At 34.7% G+C, this 20,323-nt stretch overlaps 1 protein-coding gene across 7 annotated transcripts in view; it reads left to right on the forward strand.

The window, feature by feature from the left end:
* LOC127091272 (uncharacterized) overlaps positions 1-18,969 on the forward strand; it is a 48,126-nt gene extending 29,157 nt beyond the window's left edge. For 6 of the 7 annotated variants that reach the window (XM_051029858.1, XM_051029861.1, XM_051029860.1 and 3 more), the window contains 14 exons: positions 7,772-7,876; positions 7,972-8,076; positions 8,153-8,205; positions 8,304-8,367; positions 8,838-8,972; positions 9,484-9,596; positions 9,705-9,798; positions 12,717-12,936; positions 13,458-13,588; positions 15,083-15,229; positions 15,364-15,453; positions 16,526-16,624; positions 17,382-17,420; positions 18,558-18,969. In XM_051029858.1, coding sequence (XP_050885815.1) covers positions 7,772-7,876; positions 7,972-8,076; positions 8,153-8,205; positions 8,304-8,367; positions 8,838-8,972; positions 9,484-9,596; positions 9,705-9,798; positions 12,717-12,936; positions 13,458-13,588; positions 15,083-15,229; positions 15,364-15,453; positions 16,526-16,624; positions 17,382-17,420; positions 18,558-18,695 — 1,533 coding nt within the window. In that variant the 3' untranslated portion in view covers positions 18,696-18,969. The remainder of the gene's footprint in view (positions 1-7,771; positions 7,877-7,971; positions 8,077-8,152; positions 8,206-8,303; positions 8,368-8,837; positions 8,973-9,483; positions 9,597-9,704; positions 9,799-12,716; positions 12,937-13,457; positions 13,589-15,082; positions 15,230-15,363; positions 15,454-16,525; positions 16,625-17,381; positions 17,421-18,557) is intronic. The other variant, XM_051029864.1, reaches the window with a different exon arrangement.
* Positions 18,970-20,323: the final 1,354 nt, after the last annotated feature.

Consider the following 20,323-nt stretch of genomic DNA (forward strand, 5'->3'; position numbering starts at 1 on the left):
CTTGTTTTCATTGCAGCCTCCAACACCTTCAATGTGTTGGGTTTGAAGGGGTATATTTGGTCCCACATTGCTTAGAAATATGACATGTGTTGTGTTTATAAGTGGATGCAATTCTCACCTGACAAGTTGATTTTAAAGGGATGAGTTAGGCCCAATCCATACATTCTAAGAGAAATGAACATTTGTATTAAAATGCATAATAGTTATGTTATAAATGATTAAGTAGTTTGTTATTTTTATTAGTAATTTAAGTTTGGATCTTTAGTAAGGCTCATTAGGTCAGAATACTCTATTTAAAGAGATTAGCACTTGTATATTCTTAACAATAATATATCAAATTATTTAGTTTTGATATGCTATTAGAGTCTAGTTCCGATCCAGGGTCCTGTGGGTTATGGGCCCACGCTTCCACCCAAAAAGGTTACAAATGTTATCATCCACCGTCTCACAAGTTCGTTACCTCTCGAGACGTCACTTTCCATGAATAGAAAAGTTACTTCGTTCAAACTCATCATCAGGGGGAGAACGTAAATAAGGAAGATAAGTCCCTTATACTTCCAGATCTTACTCTTGGAACTGAACGTGATTCTGAAAAAGATGAAACTGATGTAAGATATGGGAAAAATTTAGTATATACAAAAAGGAAGACCATTCCTGAATCTACTCATATCCAAGAATTTGAACAGACATGTCACCACTACTATCACCCTATCAAGATTTACATCTTCCAATTGTCCTTAGGAAAGATACCAGAAACTGTACCAAACAACCACTTTACCTTCTATCCAACTACCTAAGTTTTGAACACGTTTCACCTACCCATAAAGCTTTCCTTACAAATCCGAACACTATAAAACTACCTACCTCTCTATTTGAGGCATTGTCTGATTGAAAATGGAAACAAACCATGGATATGGAGGCACTGGAAATACTTGGGAATTGGTTTCTTTACCAAATGGATTTCTTTACCAAATGGAAAGAAACCTTCAGGGTACAAGTAGGTATACACTATTAAATACAAAGCAGATGGATCGATTGAGAGGTACAAAATAAGATTGGTAGGCAAAAGATTCACTCAAACTTATGGAGTAGATTATTCAGAGACATTTGCTCCAGTTGCAAAAATTAATACAGTTAGAGTGATATTATCTTTAGCCGCTAATTGTAATTGGAACTTAAACCAATTTGATGTGAAGAATGCATTCCTTCATAGTGAACTTGAAAAAGAAATCTACATGGATGTACCTCCTGGGTTCGGTGAACATACCAACACTGTGTGCAAGTTAAAAAAAATCTTTATATGTGTTAAAGCAATCGCCACGAGCATGGTTTTGAAGATTCACTAAAGTTATGATAGGTTTGGGCTTCAAACAAAGTCAAGGAGATCATACCTTATTTATCAAACATTCTGAAACAGGGGTAATAATTGTGTTATTGGTATATGTGGACGATATTATAGTCACAGGTAATGATGAGGAAGGACAACAATTGTTGGATATACACTTAGTCAAAGAATTTGAGATTAAATCCTTAGGAAAATTGAAATACTTTTTGGAAATTGAAGTTGCCCACTCTAAGAAAGTAATTTTCATATCTCAACAAAAATACATTACTAATCTTCTACAGAAAACTGACAAGACAACATGCAAGTCTGCAAATACACCAGTTGATTCAAGTGTAAAGTTGGGAAATGCAGAAGATATTGCGATTGATAAGAAAATGTATTAGAGATTAGTCGGAAAACTTATATACCTCTCACATACTAGACTTGATGTTGCTTTTGCTGTTATCTTAATCAACCAATTCATGCACCGAACAAAGGAGATTCACTTACAAGTTGCGTTCCGAATTATACAATATTTGAAAGGAACACCTGGTAGAAGAATTTTGTTTGAAAGAAATGGGAGTGTAGGTCTTGAAACATATACCAATGCCGACTATGCAGGATCAATTGTGGATAGGAGATCAACTACAGGTTATTGCACTTTCCTAGGTGAAAATCTTGTGATTTGAAAAATTAAGAAACAAAATATAGTATCGAGATCTAGTGCTGAAGCAGAGTTCAGGACAATGGCATAAGGGATATGTGAACTAATATGGCCGAAATCAATCTTAGATGATCTAAGGATAAAATTTGATGGACCGATGAGACTTTATTGTGATAATAAGTCGGCTATCGGCATAACTCATAACCCAGTGCAACATGACAGAACCAAACATATTGAAATTTTTAGACACTTCATTAAAGAAAAATTAGACAGTGGTCTTATTTGTACTCTCCATATATGTCCTCCCAAGACAATTTTGCAGATCTTCTAATAAAAGAGTTTAACAACAATAACTTTGAAGAAATTGTTTCCAAGTTGGGAATGATAGAAATATATATTCACCAGCTTGAGGGGGAGTGTTATAGATAATTAATTAGATTGTTATTTTTATTAGTAATTTAAGTTTGGATCTTTAGTAAGGCCTATTAGGTAAGAATACTCTATTTAAAGAGATTAACACTTGTATATTATTAACAATAATATATCAAATTATTCAGGTTTAATAGTGTTGATATTTGTAAATATAATATTAAGAATATTTGTATATCGAATAGTCCCACATCGACTATATCATGTAATTAGTTATAATCTCTCTATATATAATAAAGTCTCCGTAGTGTTTTTCAAAACACGCGGTTTATTCAAATATCTCTTAGTCTCTTGTATTTCAACATGGTATCTAGAGCCTGCTAAGAGGCAATTCTTTCTTCGCCGTGCTTTACCCGGTTGATCCATTGTCTTCCGGTGAGAATTTTTTTTTTGCAAACCGTGTCATCACTCCGGTTTGCTTCTCATTTTTCAAAATTCTCCGGTAACCTACCAGCAGAAGCGCCTCTTCCGATCCAGCCGTTCCCCACTTTTCATCGGCAGAAACCTCCGCACGTGACAGCACGTCCAACGGCCGATCCCGACAATTTTTCCACTGCTCCACTCTCCATAGATTCTACTGTTTCGGTAGCACACACTGGTAACTCATCTGCTTGTCTCTCTCAATCATCTTCTCTTGGATCTTGGGTCCTTGATTCTGGTGCATCTGATCATGTTACCGGTAATAAAAATCTTTTCTCTTCCCTCTCTACATCCGGTTTCTTACCTACTATAACTTCTGCCAATGGTTCTCAAACCCGATCCGAAGGGATTGGTACTGTTCGAATTCTACGTTCTCTCTCGGTTACTTCTGTCCTCTATATATCTAATTGTCCATTTAATTTACTTTCAGTCAGTCGTTTAACTCGTTCTCTTGATTGTAGTGTCACCTTCACTAATAATAATGTTACCCTGCAGGATCGGAGTTCGGGATGGACGATTGGTGTCAGATGTGAGTCTCAAGGCCTTTATTACCTCTCAGTGTCATCTCAGACATGCTCAGCCAAAGATTCTCCACTAACTATCCATGTTCAGTTAGGTCATCTCAGTCTTTCCAAACTACATAAGTTGGTGCCAAATTTATCAAAGGTATCTAATTTACATTGTGAGTCGTGTCAGCTAGGGAAACACACCCGTGGTCAGTTTCCCAATTGAGTCAAAAAACGAGCTTCGTCCCCTTTTGCTTTAGTTCACACAGATGTTTGGGGTCCCTATTGTATTGTCTCTACTCTTGAGTCTAGGTATTTTGTCACCTTTATTGATGATTTTTCACGTTGCACGTGGTTATTCTTAATGAAGAATAGATCTGAATTATTTTCTATTTTTGAACAATTCTATCAAGAAATAAGAACTCAATTCGGTGTGTCTATCCGTACCTTAAGAAGTGACAATGCCCGTGAATATTTATCCCAACAATTTTAGAATTTCATGTCACACAATGATATTCTCCATCAAATATCTTGCCCTCACACACCTCAACAAAACGGGGTAGCCGGACGCAAAAATCGGAATCTTGTAGAAACCACTCGGACCCTACTTCTCCATGGTAATGTTCCACTTCGGTTTTGGGGGGATGCTGTGCTAACGACATTTTATCTTATAAATCGCATGCCCTTATCTGTCCTTAACAATAAAATCCCTCATTCAATCCTTTTTCCCAATTCCTCCCTGAGTCTCCGGGTCCACATGTTTTGTACACAATCTCTCTTCTAGTCTTGATAAACTCTCAGCTCGATCACTAAAGTGTGTCTTTCTTGGTTATCATCGATCCCAAAAAGGTTATCGTTGTTATTCATATACTCTACAACGATACCTAGTATTGGTCGATGTTACCTTCTTCGAGTCGGTTCTATATTTCGAGTCCAGTCACGTAACTCCAGAACCCATTCAAGAAAGTACTCCCACACCTTTTCCGACAGTTATTAATGTCCCGCCTACCATTATCCCCCAGCAGTCTAGGGCTCCTGACCCACCCACTTCTCGACCACTTCAAACACATCAGCGTCGTCACCCAACGTCTGTCGTCCCTGTCCCTGAGGTCATACCTGTCCCTGAGGTCATTGCAGACTCTCCTCCGACGCCTCCGCCATCACCGGATCTGATCCTGCAACCTGAGTCCGATCTTCCGATTGCCCTTCGAAAAGGTATACGTCAAACACGAAATCCTTCTCCACATTATATTGATTTATGTTATCATCGTCTTTCCCCTTTGCAGTATACTTGTTTGTCTTCTTTGCCTTCTGTTTCTATTCCTAAAACTTCATGTGAAGCATTGTCTCACCCTGAGTGGAGGCAAGCAATGATTGATGAAATGTGTGCTCTTCAAAGCAGTGGTACCTGGGAACTGGTTTCTCTACCCCATGGGAAATCTTTAGTAGGTTGTCGTTGGCTTTATACAGTGAAGGTTGGTCCAGATGGTAAGATTGATCGATTTAAAGCTCGCTTGGTAGCCAAAGGATACACTCAGATTTTTGGATTGGATTATAGTGATACCTTCTCGCCTGTAGCCAAGATGGCATTTGTTAGACTTCTTTTAGCCATTGCAGCCATTCGACATTGGCCTCGTCATCAACTTGACATCAAAAATGCTTTTTTACATGGTGATCTTGAAGAGGAAGTATATATGGAGCAACCAGCTGGATTTGTTGCTCACGGGGAGTCATCGAATATGGTGTGTAGGTTACACAGGTCTCTTTATGGTCTTGGGCAATCTCCGAGAGTTTGGTTCGGCAGATTCAGCACTGTAGTACAACAGTTTGGTATGGTCCATAGTGAAGCTGACCATTCTGTTTTTTATCGTCACTCAGCCCAAGGGTGTATTTATCTTATTGTGTATGTAGATGATATTGTCATAACTGGTAGTGATCAGCAGGGTATACTCCTGTTAAAGCAACATCTCTCAAATCAATTTCAGACAAAAGATCTTGGTAAACTTCGTTATTTCTTGGGTATTGAGGTAGCCCAATCTATAGATGGTTTGGTGATTTCTCAACGGAAATATGCTATGGATATTTTGGATGAAACAAGTTTGTTGAATTCTAAACCAGCTGATACTCCTATGGATCCAAGTGTCAAACTACTACCCAATCAGGGGGAGCCTCTATCTGACTCAGGTAGGTATAGAAGATTGGTTGGAAAGTTGAATTATCTCACCGTCACTCGTCCAGACATTTCTTTTGCAGTTAGTGTGGTAAGTCAGTTCTTAAACTCCCTTTGTCAGGAACACATGGATGCTGTTATCCGGATTCTGAGATACATCAAACGTGCTCCAGGAAAAGGTCTAGTGTATGGAAATAAATGACATACTCAGATAGTTGGATACTCGGATGCTGATTGGGCAGGGTCACCCATTGATAGACGATCCACCTCTGGGTATTGTGTACTTGTTGGAGGAAACCTTATATCCTGGAAAAGTAAGAAACAAAACGTAGTTGCAAGATCAAGCGCTGAGGCAGAGTATAGGGTCATGGCAATGACAACATGTGAACTTATTTGGTTAAAACAGTTGCTCAAGGAACTTCAAATTGAAGAAGCAAGACCAATGGCACTTATTTGTGATAATCAAGCCGCATTGCACATCGCTTCAAATCCAGTCTTCCATGAGAGGACCAAACATATTGAGATAGATTGTCACTTTGTCAGAGAGAAAATCGAATTAGGTGACATCGTCACAAACTTTGTCAACTCTAATGATCAATTGGCAGACTTGTTTACAAAATCTCTGCGAAGCCCCATAACTAATTATATATGTAACAAGCTTGGTGCATTTGACTTATATGCTCAAGCTTGAGGGGAAGTGTTGATATTTGTAAATATAATATTAAGAATATTTGTATATCGAATAGTCCCACATCGACTATATCATGTAATTAGTTATAATCTTTCTATATATAATAAAGTCTCCGTAGTGATCTATGGACATGGGCGCGGATAATTACCCACTAAAATAAACGAGTATGGGTGCGGATACAGGTTCTAAGCCCCACCTCATACCCGAACTATATATATTTATATATAATAATTTATATTATATAAAAATGTATTTCTATCAATTTTAAAAAATATATCACTATTAAACTATTTGTTGAAATACAAGAGACTAAGAGACATTTGAATAAACCGTGTGTTTTGAAAAGAACTACGGAGACTTTATTATATATAGAGAGATTATAACTAATTACATGATATAGTCGATGTGGGACTATTCGATATACAAATATTCTTAATATTATATTTACAAATATCAACACTCCCCCTCAAGCTTGAGCATATAAGTCAAATGCACCAACACAACCATTCACTCTGTCTGTTGTGGGTAGAACCTATCCTAGATCACTTGTTGGGCTATTTGCATCGTCCATGCTTTGGCCTCATTGAGGCCCGAGCGTGAATGGTTGTGTTGGAATTTCCGCTTTCATTGCGGTTTGTCCCTAATCACCTAAATTGCGGCATTTGACTTGTCTTCATTGCAGTCTCTAACACCTTCATTGTGTTGGGTTTGAAAGGGTAGATTTAGTCCCACTTTGCTTAGATATATGACATGTATTGTGTTTATAAGTAGGGACAATCCTCACCTTACAAGTCGGTTTTGTCGGGATGAGTTAGGCTCAACCCACACATTCCAAGAGAAATAAACAAACATTTGTATTTGTTAAGAGTCCCACATCGGACAATATATGGACTAAACATGTGTTTATAAGTGGGGGCAGTCCTCACTCTACCAACCGGTTTTGTAGGGTTGAGTTAGGCCCAACCACACATTCTTAACATGGTATCAGAGCCTCCTCTAAGATCCGGTGGGCCACCTACTATGGTTTCCGCTATCGGGCCACCCACCATTTATTTTCACGCTCTAGATGTCCAGTCCTGGGCGTGAGGGGGTGCGTTAAGAGTCCCACATCGGACAATATATGGCCTGAACATGTGTTTATAAGTGGGGGTAGTCCTCACTCTACCAACCGGTTTTGTAGGGTTGAGTTAGGCTCAAATCACACATTCTTAACAGTATTAAAATGTTATGGGTATTTTTTGCGAATATCCATTAGATATGGATCAAATTACCATTCCTAACCGAGACTTATTCTAACAGATACCTAAAATACAAGATATCTATGTAGAATATAAACTGTGACTTATCTAACAACATTTCATGATTTTGATTTATCTTTTTGCTTTGATGTGAATCATTTCGCGAGACTGGTCAAGAATTTTCGAATACACTATTAGCCAGCGATGTTATAACTGCTTTTGATTTTAATGTATCTCTATGGCTTCTTGAAGTATTAAAGTCTATCCCTATTCCTTAGCTTTGTTTTTTTTTTTTTTTTATATTTCTTGATGCTGTTGGATAAATTTAGAGGTACGAAGATGTAAGCAAGCAAAGATTTGATCGAGCTATACTAACCTTTTTACAACATCTTAGAAGGTGTTATATTGGTGACCAGGTTGTTTTGTCTTCCAAGGTATTGCTTTGGTAGATATTTTCCTTTCATCTTTTTAATATTTTTAAGAAAGTTCAGCCACTGTATTTTCTTGATATTTTGGATGGCAACTGCAGCAGTTATATACCCGGCTATCTGAACTTCTTGGACTACACGATCATCTACTACTGATAAATGTTATTGTAGGAAAGATTACTACTAATCTCAAGTATTACACAAAGGTGGGGGGATTTTAGATTTCATAATTCTCCCCATTACTATTATTATTGAGTTCATACACGGAAACTCTATTTGCAGTGCAAAGAGCTTATTGATCATACATTAACTCTCTTCCTGGAAATGGCATCAGGGTTAGTCTGGTTGTCTCAACTACCTTGGAGTATTATCATTTATTATTTACATTTTTGGATGCCGTCTATATAATTTGATAAGGATTTTGTTTCTGTAGATCCATGACGGGAAAGCTGCTTCTTAAGTTGGATATTGTTCAGCACATAATTTTGAATCATAATGTGAGCTACTTCTAACCATTAAATGAGATACACTGTTTTTTTAGGAAACTCTGGTATCTGGCTCTAGGACTGACCAATTCCATTGTCCATTAGTGGGGGTCCAACCCAATTAAAGCAAACTTTGTATGAACTAGTCCAATACAATATTTGTTGGCACTAGTGGGATTTGAACTTGAGACCTTGAGAGAAGCACACTCTTAGGTTCCAAGCCTTCACCAACAGGCCAAACCTGGGGTTTTATGAGATACACTTTTGATCTCCTTTGTACTAACATATTAAAGTCATACTGTATAGGGAATGAGAAAAAGAGAGAATAAATACTACACAATATATGATTTTGTGCATCATAATGTGATAGAAATACAAAACACTGACTTAAGAGAAACTACTTTCTTGATTTTTGTGTATTTGTATTCTTGTTTTTATCAACAAAGTTCTAAGGGAAACTTTTTTCTCACTTTCCTTATCAGAGGGAACAATTCCCTTTTTTAGAAAATTGGGAATGTTTCCGCAGCAGAACAACGCTGTATTATACATTTGGCATGTTGGTGTTCATGGAAGATAGCCAATTGAAATTCAAATCTTCAGTGGAACCTTTCCTACAGGTTGGTAGTTTTTGTTTACCATTACAATTCAATAGAAAGTGCAATAATCAATTTTAGAAGATGTAGTTTTAGTTTTTCTTCATCTCAGTTTTATGAAGTTTAGTCAATTGTATAAATCTTTTGAAAGATGTTCATCTGATTTCCGTGCATGTAATTTTTTTATAACCTTACCAAGAATCTCTTGACGTCTTTTGACAACTAATCAACCAAACTACATACACTCGTGCGCCCCTTCAATTGTTGGTCATTTGTGAATTACTGCTCCTAATAAGTTTAACTCCCCAAACTTAAAATATTGTCTACTTAATCCTTTTTTTTATTGGTTTGACCTCTGTAGATTCTTATGTAACAATTGATGCATGTTGTTCTACCATCATATACTGAACTAGTTTTTAAATGTGAAATATGTCCAGCAAAATGTTTGCAACTTACAGTTTAGCATTGTCAGTTTATTATTAATTGGTTTATCCTACTTGTTTTTTCATTCTGATTGATGGTTTTTCCACGGTAGGTTTTTGGTAGATTGAATTCAACACCTGATGCATTGTTTCAATCAGATGCTGTAAAATATGCATTTATTGGATTGATGCGTGATCTTCGAGGAATAGCAATGGCAACTAATAGGTTGGTAGAATTTCTATTTTATCGTCTGAGGCCTTGTTTGGTTATGGCTTTTTTTCTCTCTCTGTTGTTAAAAATATTAGTTCGATTTGGTTTCTTTGGATTGCACAGTCGTAGAACATATGGATTCCTTTTTGATTGGCTTTATCCTGCACACATGCCAATTCTTTTGAAAAGCCTTGCACATTATGCTGACGCTCCAGAGGTATGTGATCACAAAGTAACTGATGCAATTCGAGGAATAATATCATCATCTTAATTTTCCTTTATTTTGTATAATTTGTCATCACATCATTATATTTTTATTGGTGAGTCTAGTATTTAAATTTCCCTTAACAAACGGTCTTGCGTTATCAAGCATGACCCATTTTTTGCATTTAAAATATGACTAATAACTTGTGAGTTAAAGTTGAATGTCTACTATGGAGTACATATTATAGGTATGAAGTTTGTACTTTCCCATTATTTTGTTGATAAACTGGCATTAGGTGAGCTAGTTAGGTGATAACGTAAATAAGTATTCAATAGGAAAAGTTGAAAGATAGGTGAGTTAGTCAGATGATAACATAAATAAGTATTCAATACGAAAAGTTGATCAAATAAAATAGTAACTGACAGCAATTGGATATGCAGAGGAAATTACTGGATTTTTTTTTGACAATAATAGTAGTCTGATATTGACAACAATTGGAGATGCAAAGGAAATTACTGAAAATTATTCCCTGACAATAATAGTAGTCTGATATTGACAACAATTGGAGATGCAAAGGAAATTACTGAAAATTATTCCCTGACAATAATAGTAGTCTGATATTGACAACAATTGGAGATAATAGAAACAAATAATTTTTTTTCCGAATGTTTATGAATGTGCTTAGATACATTGCTCTTAGCGTACAACAACAATAACCGAGCGTTACCCCACTAAGTGGGATCAGTTACATGTATCAACTTTCGTCATAATGTTCTATCCAGAACTATGCTTTTATTCAAATCGTTAATCTCGAGGTCTTTCTTAATAATCTCTCTTGTGGTCTTTCTAGACCTTCGTTTTCCTTTAGTTGTTTGACTTCTCTCCATCTGATCTACTTTCCTTACCATTGAGTCTACCGTATCGGTTTTCTCTCTACATGCCCAAACCACCTAAGTCTATTTTCCACCATCTTTTCTATTATAGGTGCTACTCCAACACTTTAATATTTTCATTTCTAATCCTATCATTTATAGTCTTACCACACATCCTATAACATTCTCATCTCTGCCACACTTATTTTATTCTCGTGATGACTCTTAAGCGCCTAGAATTCTGTCCCGTACAACATCGCAGGTATTACCGTAGTCCGCAATTCGACAAAATTTTTCCTTCAGCTTGAGCGGTACCTTTGCGTTACATAAAACTCCTGAAGCCCTCCTCCACTTCAGCCACCTAACTTGAAGGAAAAATTTCCACTTCAGCTTGAGCGGTACCTTTGCGTTATATAATTTGAGTTGTTCTAATTCATTCCTACGAAATCGATTTGTAAGGTGAGGGTTGTCCAACCTTTATGAACACTACACATACCACATCTCTAAGCAATATGAGACTAAATACAACCCTTTACACCTAACACAATGAAGGTGTTGGAGGCTGCAACAAAGACAAGCCAAATGCGATTTAGGCAGGGTAATGGCAAACTACAATGAAGATTAAATTTCCAACACTCCCTCTTATGCTCGGGCCTCAATGAGCATGTAGTGTGGATGATGTGGGAAGTCCGACAACAAATCTATGATATATTCCGACATATTTTACCAACAGAGAGGATGTTACATAAATGTTTTAGTACAAGTAGCACATTTTTTAACTCAATGTGTCTAGATAAAGTAATTTTTTCTTCTCCCGCAATTGATGAAAAACTTCCACCTGCAACTCTTATCTTTTTAGTTTTGGGACAAGGTAAATAAGTTTTAAATAGAGAAGAGAGTCTGGTCAAATGGTGAAAAGCATCGAAATCTATGATCCACGGTGCACCCATATTTGAGGTACAATTTAAATAGCTAGGGTACTAAAATTACCTATTTATGCTAGAGAATTATGAAGCTCCGACACGCCATTCATACGGCGTGTCGTCGTGTCAGACACGTGTCGAACACCGACACGCGTACGACACACGTACGACACGTATTGGACACATTTTTGAAGAGTCCAACCAAAAAATAAATTTAATTGTTACGGACACGGATACGACACCTTATTTCAAATAAAGGACACAATCCAATTCAGAAAATTCCAGATTTTTAAAAATAAATAAAAACTCAGCTCAAAATTTTTCAAAATTTAAAAAATAAATAGGTTTTTTAACTTTCATATTCCATTTCTTTAATATAAAAACAACACAATTAGGATTCCTTATTTTTTTTATATTTCCCTACTTTTGTCTCCATAAAATTCTTTTATCTTCTCTGATTATTTTCATCTTTGCACACCATTGCTTCGGTTTTCACAAGGTATCTATGAATATCAATTATGATGTTCGAAATTTGTTTGAAAGTGTTGAAAGAATTTTTGATTATTTTATCTTAAATAAACATAAATTTTGCTTCTCTTTTAAACTTTTTACAAATTTTACCCATAAATTGTATTATTATATTAATATATAAAATATATATAGCCGTGTCCGTGTCCTATGATTTTTACATTAGCGGGGTCCTCGTGTCCGTCTCCGTGTCGTGTCCCGTGTCCGTGTCCGAGTCCGGGCTTCATAGCTAGAGAAGCATTAGGAGTATCAGATAAAGGTCTAGATTTTAACAACCTTATGAGCTCCTCAACTTAATCTTTGTTCAACTTGGTTTTTCCCACCTCATGGACAGATTTGGGTGCTCTAGGACCTGCGATCTTCATATGTGCTGGTTTTCCATAGAGTTTATAGCAAGTTTCTCGGGTTTCCTTCTGGACAGATTGAGACCATCGAAAATATTTCGACCCATTGAGTCGAAAATAGGTGTCCATCTTCCCTAAATAAATAATAATTTCCAATACTGAGTTTGTGCTAAATAGCTCATGTCAGAATTGCTAATCTTGTAATCCTTACAATTTTAATTTCCATACCTGGAAGAATGTTTGATTTCATTAGGTTAATGCAGGTAGCAACTCCATTGTTGAAATTTGTTGCTGAACTGGTCCTGAACAAATCCCAGCGATTGACTTTCGATTCTTCTTCCCCTAATGGAATACTACTTTTTCGAGAAGTCAGTAAACTGATTGTTGCATATGGATCTAGAATTTTACCTCTTCCTAATAAAGCAGACATGTATACATCCAAATACAAGGGAATATCAATTTGTTTGATAATTCTTGAACGAGGTTTGTATCTACTGTAACATATTATCATAGTTCTATCACTTTTTACTTTTTAACATCATGGATGTGATGAAGTGGATGAACTGTTCTAAGTAATCTAGTTTTTGCTACATGTAACGTTAGCGATTAATCATAAACACCAAATGTTAAATTCATTTTTTCAAAGACATCAACTCCCTACCACACTATTCATAATCATCTAACTCTTATTTAAATATCTTTTGCATGTTTTACTTAGATAATGATTTTTCACGTGATCCTTGTGTAATTTTATTCATGATATACATGTAGTCTGAAATATGAAAAATCCTAGAGAAAGCACTATAAAATTTTCTGTAGGTATATATTGTAAAACCTGGGTTCATGCTTGATTTCTTCTTTCACATTTGCAGTCTTATTTACAATATTGTATTCAATTTTTTGTGCTTGAAGAAAATACAATGGAGTTAAACAATATAGTAAGAGCATCATATTTTCATTACACGTGAGTGTTATTTGTTTAATATTTGCTTTTTTACCTGCAGCACTCTCTGGGAACTTTGTCAACTTCGGTATATTTGAACTTTATGGTGATAGGGCCCTCTTTGATGCTCTTGACATCACTATAAAGTTGATGTTGTCAATTCCTCTGGGAGACATATTTGCATTTCGGAAGGTATTACTTTACTTTTATGTTATGTTTTTTAATTTATTGAGTTGGTTAATGAAAGACTTGCTTTCCTCCATTTGTTTCTTGTTTGTTTGTTGTAAATTGCAATGTACCTGTAATTACGAGTACATTTCATTATCAAACCCTACACGTAATGGTTGAATTTGAAATATTTCACTAGCTTTCTCAAGGAATTTACAAGTCAAGGGAGCAAATAGAAACCTATGGTGTCATGTGTCGGAAACTGACATAACAAAGGTGTCCTACAATTTTTTTTTCTTTGACATACCTTAGACAATGTTCAAACATACGACAATCTCATAAGGTAATAATGAACATTTCTAAAAAAAGTTAGAACAAAAACAAGTTTCAATACTAATATAATAGTATTTTAATTAGGTACTTAAAAAATTCTTGCATATTCTATCCAAAAGAAAATTCTTGCATATGTACGTCTCTTCACATACAAAGATTTCTCAGGGGTAGACGGACCAATTCCTAGCTACCACTAGTTTGGAGAGTAAACGTCTCGTCAATAATGGCTTGCCTCCACTCAGGACAAGTTAGGCTTCATCTGGAGATTTAAAAATAGAAAAGAAGACAAAGAAGACAAGCAAATATAACACAAAGGGGAAAGACGGTGATAACATAAATCATTGTAATGTTGAAAGGGATTTTGTGTTTGATGTATACCTTGTTCGAAGGGCAATAGAAATATTGAACTCAGGTTGCAAAATCATATCCAGTAATGGAGACAGCGTCAAAGGAGAATCTACAGTGGCCTCGAGGACAGGTACAACAGAGGTTGGGTGACGGTGGTGATATGTTTGTTGTGGTCTTGAAATGGTGCGGTCAATCGTAGGGGTATCTAGTGGGTTAGACTCCCTGGCTGGATTCATAAGAAACAATAGACATGACCAGTGGCCGGACGCGCTATCACCCGCAATAGGAGTGACAACGCGTGGGTGTATTGGAGGCGCCTGAGGGAGCTTGGAGTGGTGGTTAGTGGCAGGATTTTGGGGATAGGCCGGACCGTAGTGTCGCTTGTGATGGTGGGGTGGTTTGCTGGAAAGTCGGAAGAATCGACGGCAGTGACCGGTAAATGATGAAAACATAGACTGGAATGAGTCGACAGTGAATGAGAGGCAAACAATAGTTGTAACACGGTTTGCCAAAAAAACTTCTCATTGAAAGACAGTGCGTCAACCAGGTAAGCACGGTGAAAAGTTGTCTCTCAATAGACTCTGGATACTATGTTGAAATACGAGAGAAAAAGAGAAATTTAGATAAACCGTGTGTCTAGATAGTACTAGGGAAGTTGTATTATATAGTGAATTCTACACCTAATTGTATTAACTACCTAATGAATATGCTACGATATATTTAAGAAATATACTATAGTCGTACTGTCATAGCATATTTATAGTCGTACTGTCATAACTTCTGATCATTTGGATAAATTTAAGTTACAACATTTTTCTCATCTGGTCTATTTTGCAGGTTGCAGCGTCTTACTTTACGTTTTTGGAGACTCTATTCAATGGCCATTTGTCATTTGTGCTCAATTTAGATAAAACCGCATTAATGCTAATTGTTGAATCGCTCGAGTTAGGCATTAAAGACTTGAGTGAAAAAATATCATCTCAGGTTTGTAAAAATTTTAATTCATGAAATGCACGTCTGCTTGTTTTGCTCATGAATAAGGAAACTGAGCACAAACTATTTGATGATCTAATGCCATTTGTTTATATTGATTCATAAATTTCCTTTCGTTTATGTAGTGCGCCTCTGCCATTGACAACTTAGCTACATTTTATTTCAACAATCTCACAGTTGGATTCATCTCTGAGTTTCCTGAGCTATTCTCTAGAGTAAGTTTGTGGTTTGCTTGCTGCTTGGATTTATCTTTGTTTCCTTATAATTTACCATTGATGGCTTTCTGTGTTACATATTGGATGTCGTATTCGGTTAACATCATTTGCCACCGGGCAGTCCTTCCACTAATAGCGAGCTTCTCAAAAATGTACTTTATTGGATCCATTTTGGATATCAACAAAGTTGTATGGCAAATCATATATTGTCTTGGGCATTGAGCTGCCCAAGCTAAAGCACAACAAGTTTTCTCCAATAGTGAGCATCTAGTCTCACACTCGGTGAACTTCTTGCTTAAGTAATAGATTGCATGCTCTTACTCGGTGAACTTCATGCAGTTTTGAAGAAAAAAATAAAATAAAACATGATCAGTAATCATATTTTTAAAAATTATTTTAAAGTTGCACAATATTACAAATTTGTCATTAATATAAAGTGTAATACTTTTTCTTGTTTTTTCTCTTCTCAATTTTCAAAATTAAAAACCACACATCTAAAATCTATTTTTGTTATCTAGTTTTTAAAAATCTTAAATAGAGATTAATTTTGTAAAATTAAGCTACCGAATAAGTTTTATTGTTTTCAAATTTCAAAAACTAAAAAAACAGTTTTACAAAACCAAATCAAACAGACCATAAATACTCACCCATATTTATAAGTATACAAGACTCCTAATCTTAAAAAGATAAGGAAATAAAAAAATCACGATAATAACCAAGTTATATAGAAACTAATATTAAGAAATATTTGATGACCACATCTCATAATTTAGTGGACTGTGATCAACTATCATGTTTTTATTGTTTCCGTAGTTTTACGACTCTTATTTATTAATGGATTACCTAATTTATTTTGAGTTTCATATTTCTAGAATTTTATATATCGGACTTAGATGTATTGTGCAACGCTATTATGTTTTTAATATACCCGTAAATTTGTGATTCTTGTTTACATAAGAGACCCATTTTTTGTATGTTTAGATAAGATAAATTTGTTTCTCCAAAATCTTCTTACATTCTCATGTTTCACCATGTCCTAATCATTAATTGTCTCTTAATATATTTTCCTCAGATATTAAGAACCTTATTTGAGGTTGTTATATTGGAGGACCGTGGGAATCAATGGACTCATAGCAGTGCAATTCTAAGTATGATACTAATTAGTAAAGAGGTATGCCCATCCTGTTTTAACTAGGTTCCATATTAGTATAATGTGTTTGTTAAAAATAGCACATTTGATGTGATAAGACCTGAAAGTAGGAGGCAATCCTCTCCATATTGGCTGATTTTGTAGGGTTGAGATTGCCCAAATTATATGATATCAAAGTCTATCCTAGGCCATCCATGCTCGGATGTCTAGTCCTAGGCGTGAAAAGGCCATGTTTAGAGTACCACATTGAATGTTCACATAGCCTAAAAAAGTGATCAACATTGAAAGACATACTAGTCAATTTTGTTGGGCTGAGTTAACTCAAATTCTATTCTATGAGTATCTATACATTATAAATTTGGTGCATATGATTTATATGCTCATGCTTGAGAGAGAATATTGATATTTATGTAAATAGTAAGTAATTAGGATGAACATGATATCGTAGTTATTATGTAATTAATACTGAGATTGTACGTTGATTCTCTTAGAACCTATATATTAGAATCTCTCATTCAAGTGTTATAATGTGTTCATATTATCTCATGTATCCTGAAGAAGCATTTCCTCTTATTTGATATTGATGGGCTTGGGTTAATACTTGTACTTGTACTTGACGTAATTAGTAGTTTCATATATTTTTTTTAATATCAATGCATATATATCTTTCTAATCTAATACTATTAAGAGAATCCTTTCTTACTCCTCCCTACAAAAAATCCTATGATTTTTACCGTATATACTAACTTGTTGATTTTATTTTTTATTTTTCTTGCAGTTGTTTGCAAATACGAAGGCTCAAATTTTGGCTTCATATGTAAGTCCAGAGCTGTCTGAAATTTGCTATTGTCCTGCATGTCTTATTACATAAATTAGCAGTATTATTGTCTTCTATAAACTGTATAGTACTATCATAAATACAAAATGACCTGTTTCTAGATAAATTGATTAGTAATTGGTCTAATTTTTATAACATTAAACAAAATCAACTGCAATTATACACACTCTAGATGCTTAATCATAGGTGTGAAGGACATGTTTAGAACGCAATTATCCCACCTACATTGGCCTATGCTCTAGATGTTCAAGCCTGAGCTTGAGTAGGTATGTTTAAACTCTCATATTGACCAGATATAATGACCTAGGTTGTGCTCGTGACACATTGTTGCTCATCTTACAAGTTGGTTTTGTTGGATTGAGTTAGGTTTTGAGCCTGTATTCTTATATTCTCTGTAATTAGCTAGTATCGATTTAGCTTAACTGTAAATTGAATTGGGCCACCAAACACGAAATTTTTCGAAAGAATAACAAGAAATTTGATGTCAAAATCTACACAAACCCTTGTTCCTAGAACAGCTTTCAACTGAAGAGATAGTGAGTTTGAGTTTCAGATATTGCAATAGATTGTTCAAATTGTGGATTTAGTTTGTTGAAATTGGAAGTATGTTATAATAATAGGTCCATAATAAATCTGACTCTTCTGTAGAGTATGTAATAGCAGTTTTATTGCACCATGTTTCCTTCTACATGTTAATGCATGGGGTGTTTAAGTTTGCACACTACATTGCAATGACTACTGCATCATCAATGATGATAGGGCCCTATTACCATAAAGTTCTAATTTTGAGCATAATCCAAGGGTTGTTTTAGTTTACAAACATCCGTAATTGGAAGTAGATATACTGAGGACTAAACTGGTTTTATATGTGTGGGGTATCCACTACCTTACAATATTTTGTACTAAATAGCATTTCGCAGAACAATAGTGGTATATCCTATAGCGGCAATTTAGCAACATTGATTCATTGTAATCTGGGGTTTAAGATTTCAAACAAAAGGAAATAAGATTTCTTAAAGTCTTGCACTATGTTTCCTGTTTAGTTATTCTACTTGTAATACAAGTTGCAATAATTTCTAGTTTTAAAATCTTAGTTTTGTTTGAATTAATATGCAGCCACCAGACAGACATCAGACACTTTCTCTGTGCTTTGACAAGCTTATGGAAGATGTGAAGATTAGCTTGGACTCAAAGAACAGGGGCAAATTCTCCAAGAACCTAACCAGATTTAAGTCTGAGTTTTGTGTCAAATAGCATCTGCCTGGCTGAACTATTTTTGTTAGCTCAAGAAACCATATTGTATCTGCTGCTTTTTCCTTTCCTCATAGATTGTATCTGCCTGGGTGTTTGATTTAGAGTCCTTTACAATTGTACATTTACCATAGTCCCGTTTTCTATTTTGGTCATAGGGGTATTGGCTTGATGAAAGGTCTGCTGGCACCAATGTTGTTAAATGCCATGGCAGAATGATGTGGCGGATTTTTTACACACACTGCAGTAGTGTGATTATATGACAGATTTTTGGCCATTTTCTGATGGCATATCTTTAATAGATAAAGCAGGAACGTAGGTCTTTAAAAAAATGGCAGGCACAAATTATTTAAACTCCAAATTAAAAAGATACATTGAGATAAACTGATGTTCAGCTACTGTGATGGAAAATATTTGCGTTTATTTTATACGATTTTTTTATATTTAAAATTTTAGGTGGGTTGGGTTTGGGAATCACACATTTGGCTCATTTTAAAAAGATTAAGGGTATGTTTACGGGATTTTAAGAAATGTGGTTGAGTCTAATTCAATCTTATAAAATCAGTTGATAGAGTGAGGATTGCCCCCATTTATATAAACACATGTTCAAGCCATATACTCACGTCTAGGATTGGACATCTGGAGCGTAAAAATAAATGGTAGGTGATCCGATAACGAAAATCATAGTAGGTGGTCCATTAAATCTTAAACGAGACTCTGATATCATGTTAAGAAATGTGGTTGTGCCTAACTTAATCCTATAAAATCGGTTGGTAGAGTGAGGACTGTCCTCATACATATTTAGTCGATGTGAGATTCTTAACAGAGGGTAAGACTCGGGAGGATTATGTCTATATTTTGATATTTATTTGATATCATAAAATATTTTTAAAAAATATGATACTATAAACTAGGGGTGGCAAAATGGATGGATTGGATGGATATGGATTGGATCGTTAATGGATGGATCAAAACAATCCATTATCCATTAACAATCCATTAAATTTTTTTTAAAAATATCCAATCCAATCCATCCATTAAAAATAAAAATCCATCGAATCCATCCATTATCATATTTTTAGTAGATAGATAATCATCCATCCATTTCTTTTTCCTTTAAAAGTTTTCTTTTTTGAAAAAAATCACTTATTTTTTTGAAAAATTTATTTATTTATATTTTTTTAATAAAACAATATAAACTTTTTTTGAGAAAAATTATTTTATTTCAAAAAAAAAATATTTTTTTGTATTTTCGAAAAAAATAATTTAAAAATTGTTTTTTTTTTCGAAAAAAAATATTTTTTTTATATTCGTAAAAAAATAAATTTTTCGAAAATAAAATCAAAATTTGGTATTTTTCAAAATTAATTTTAAATTTTTGGAAAAAAAACGATTTTTTGTATTTTCAAAAAAAAATATTTTTTTTTGAAAAAATAATTTTATTTTTATTTTTCAAAAAAAAAGTTTTTTTTTTGAAATTTTTTTTTATTGAAAATATCTTGTTATGATGTCAATACATTATATTTTATAAATTTAGATTTTAAAAAATTCAAATATCAATACATTAAAATTTAAGACAATAAAATTAATCATAAAAAATATGCATATTTTCTTGTTTTGGTGTTTAAAAC

The sequence above is a fragment of the Lathyrus oleraceus genome, chromosome 6 (assembly GCF_024323335.1).
Source record: "Lathyrus oleraceus cultivar Zhongwan6 chromosome 6, CAAS_Psat_ZW6_1.0, whole genome shotgun sequence".
Lineage (NCBI taxonomy): Eukaryota > Viridiplantae > Streptophyta > Magnoliopsida > Fabales > Fabaceae > Lathyrus > Lathyrus oleraceus.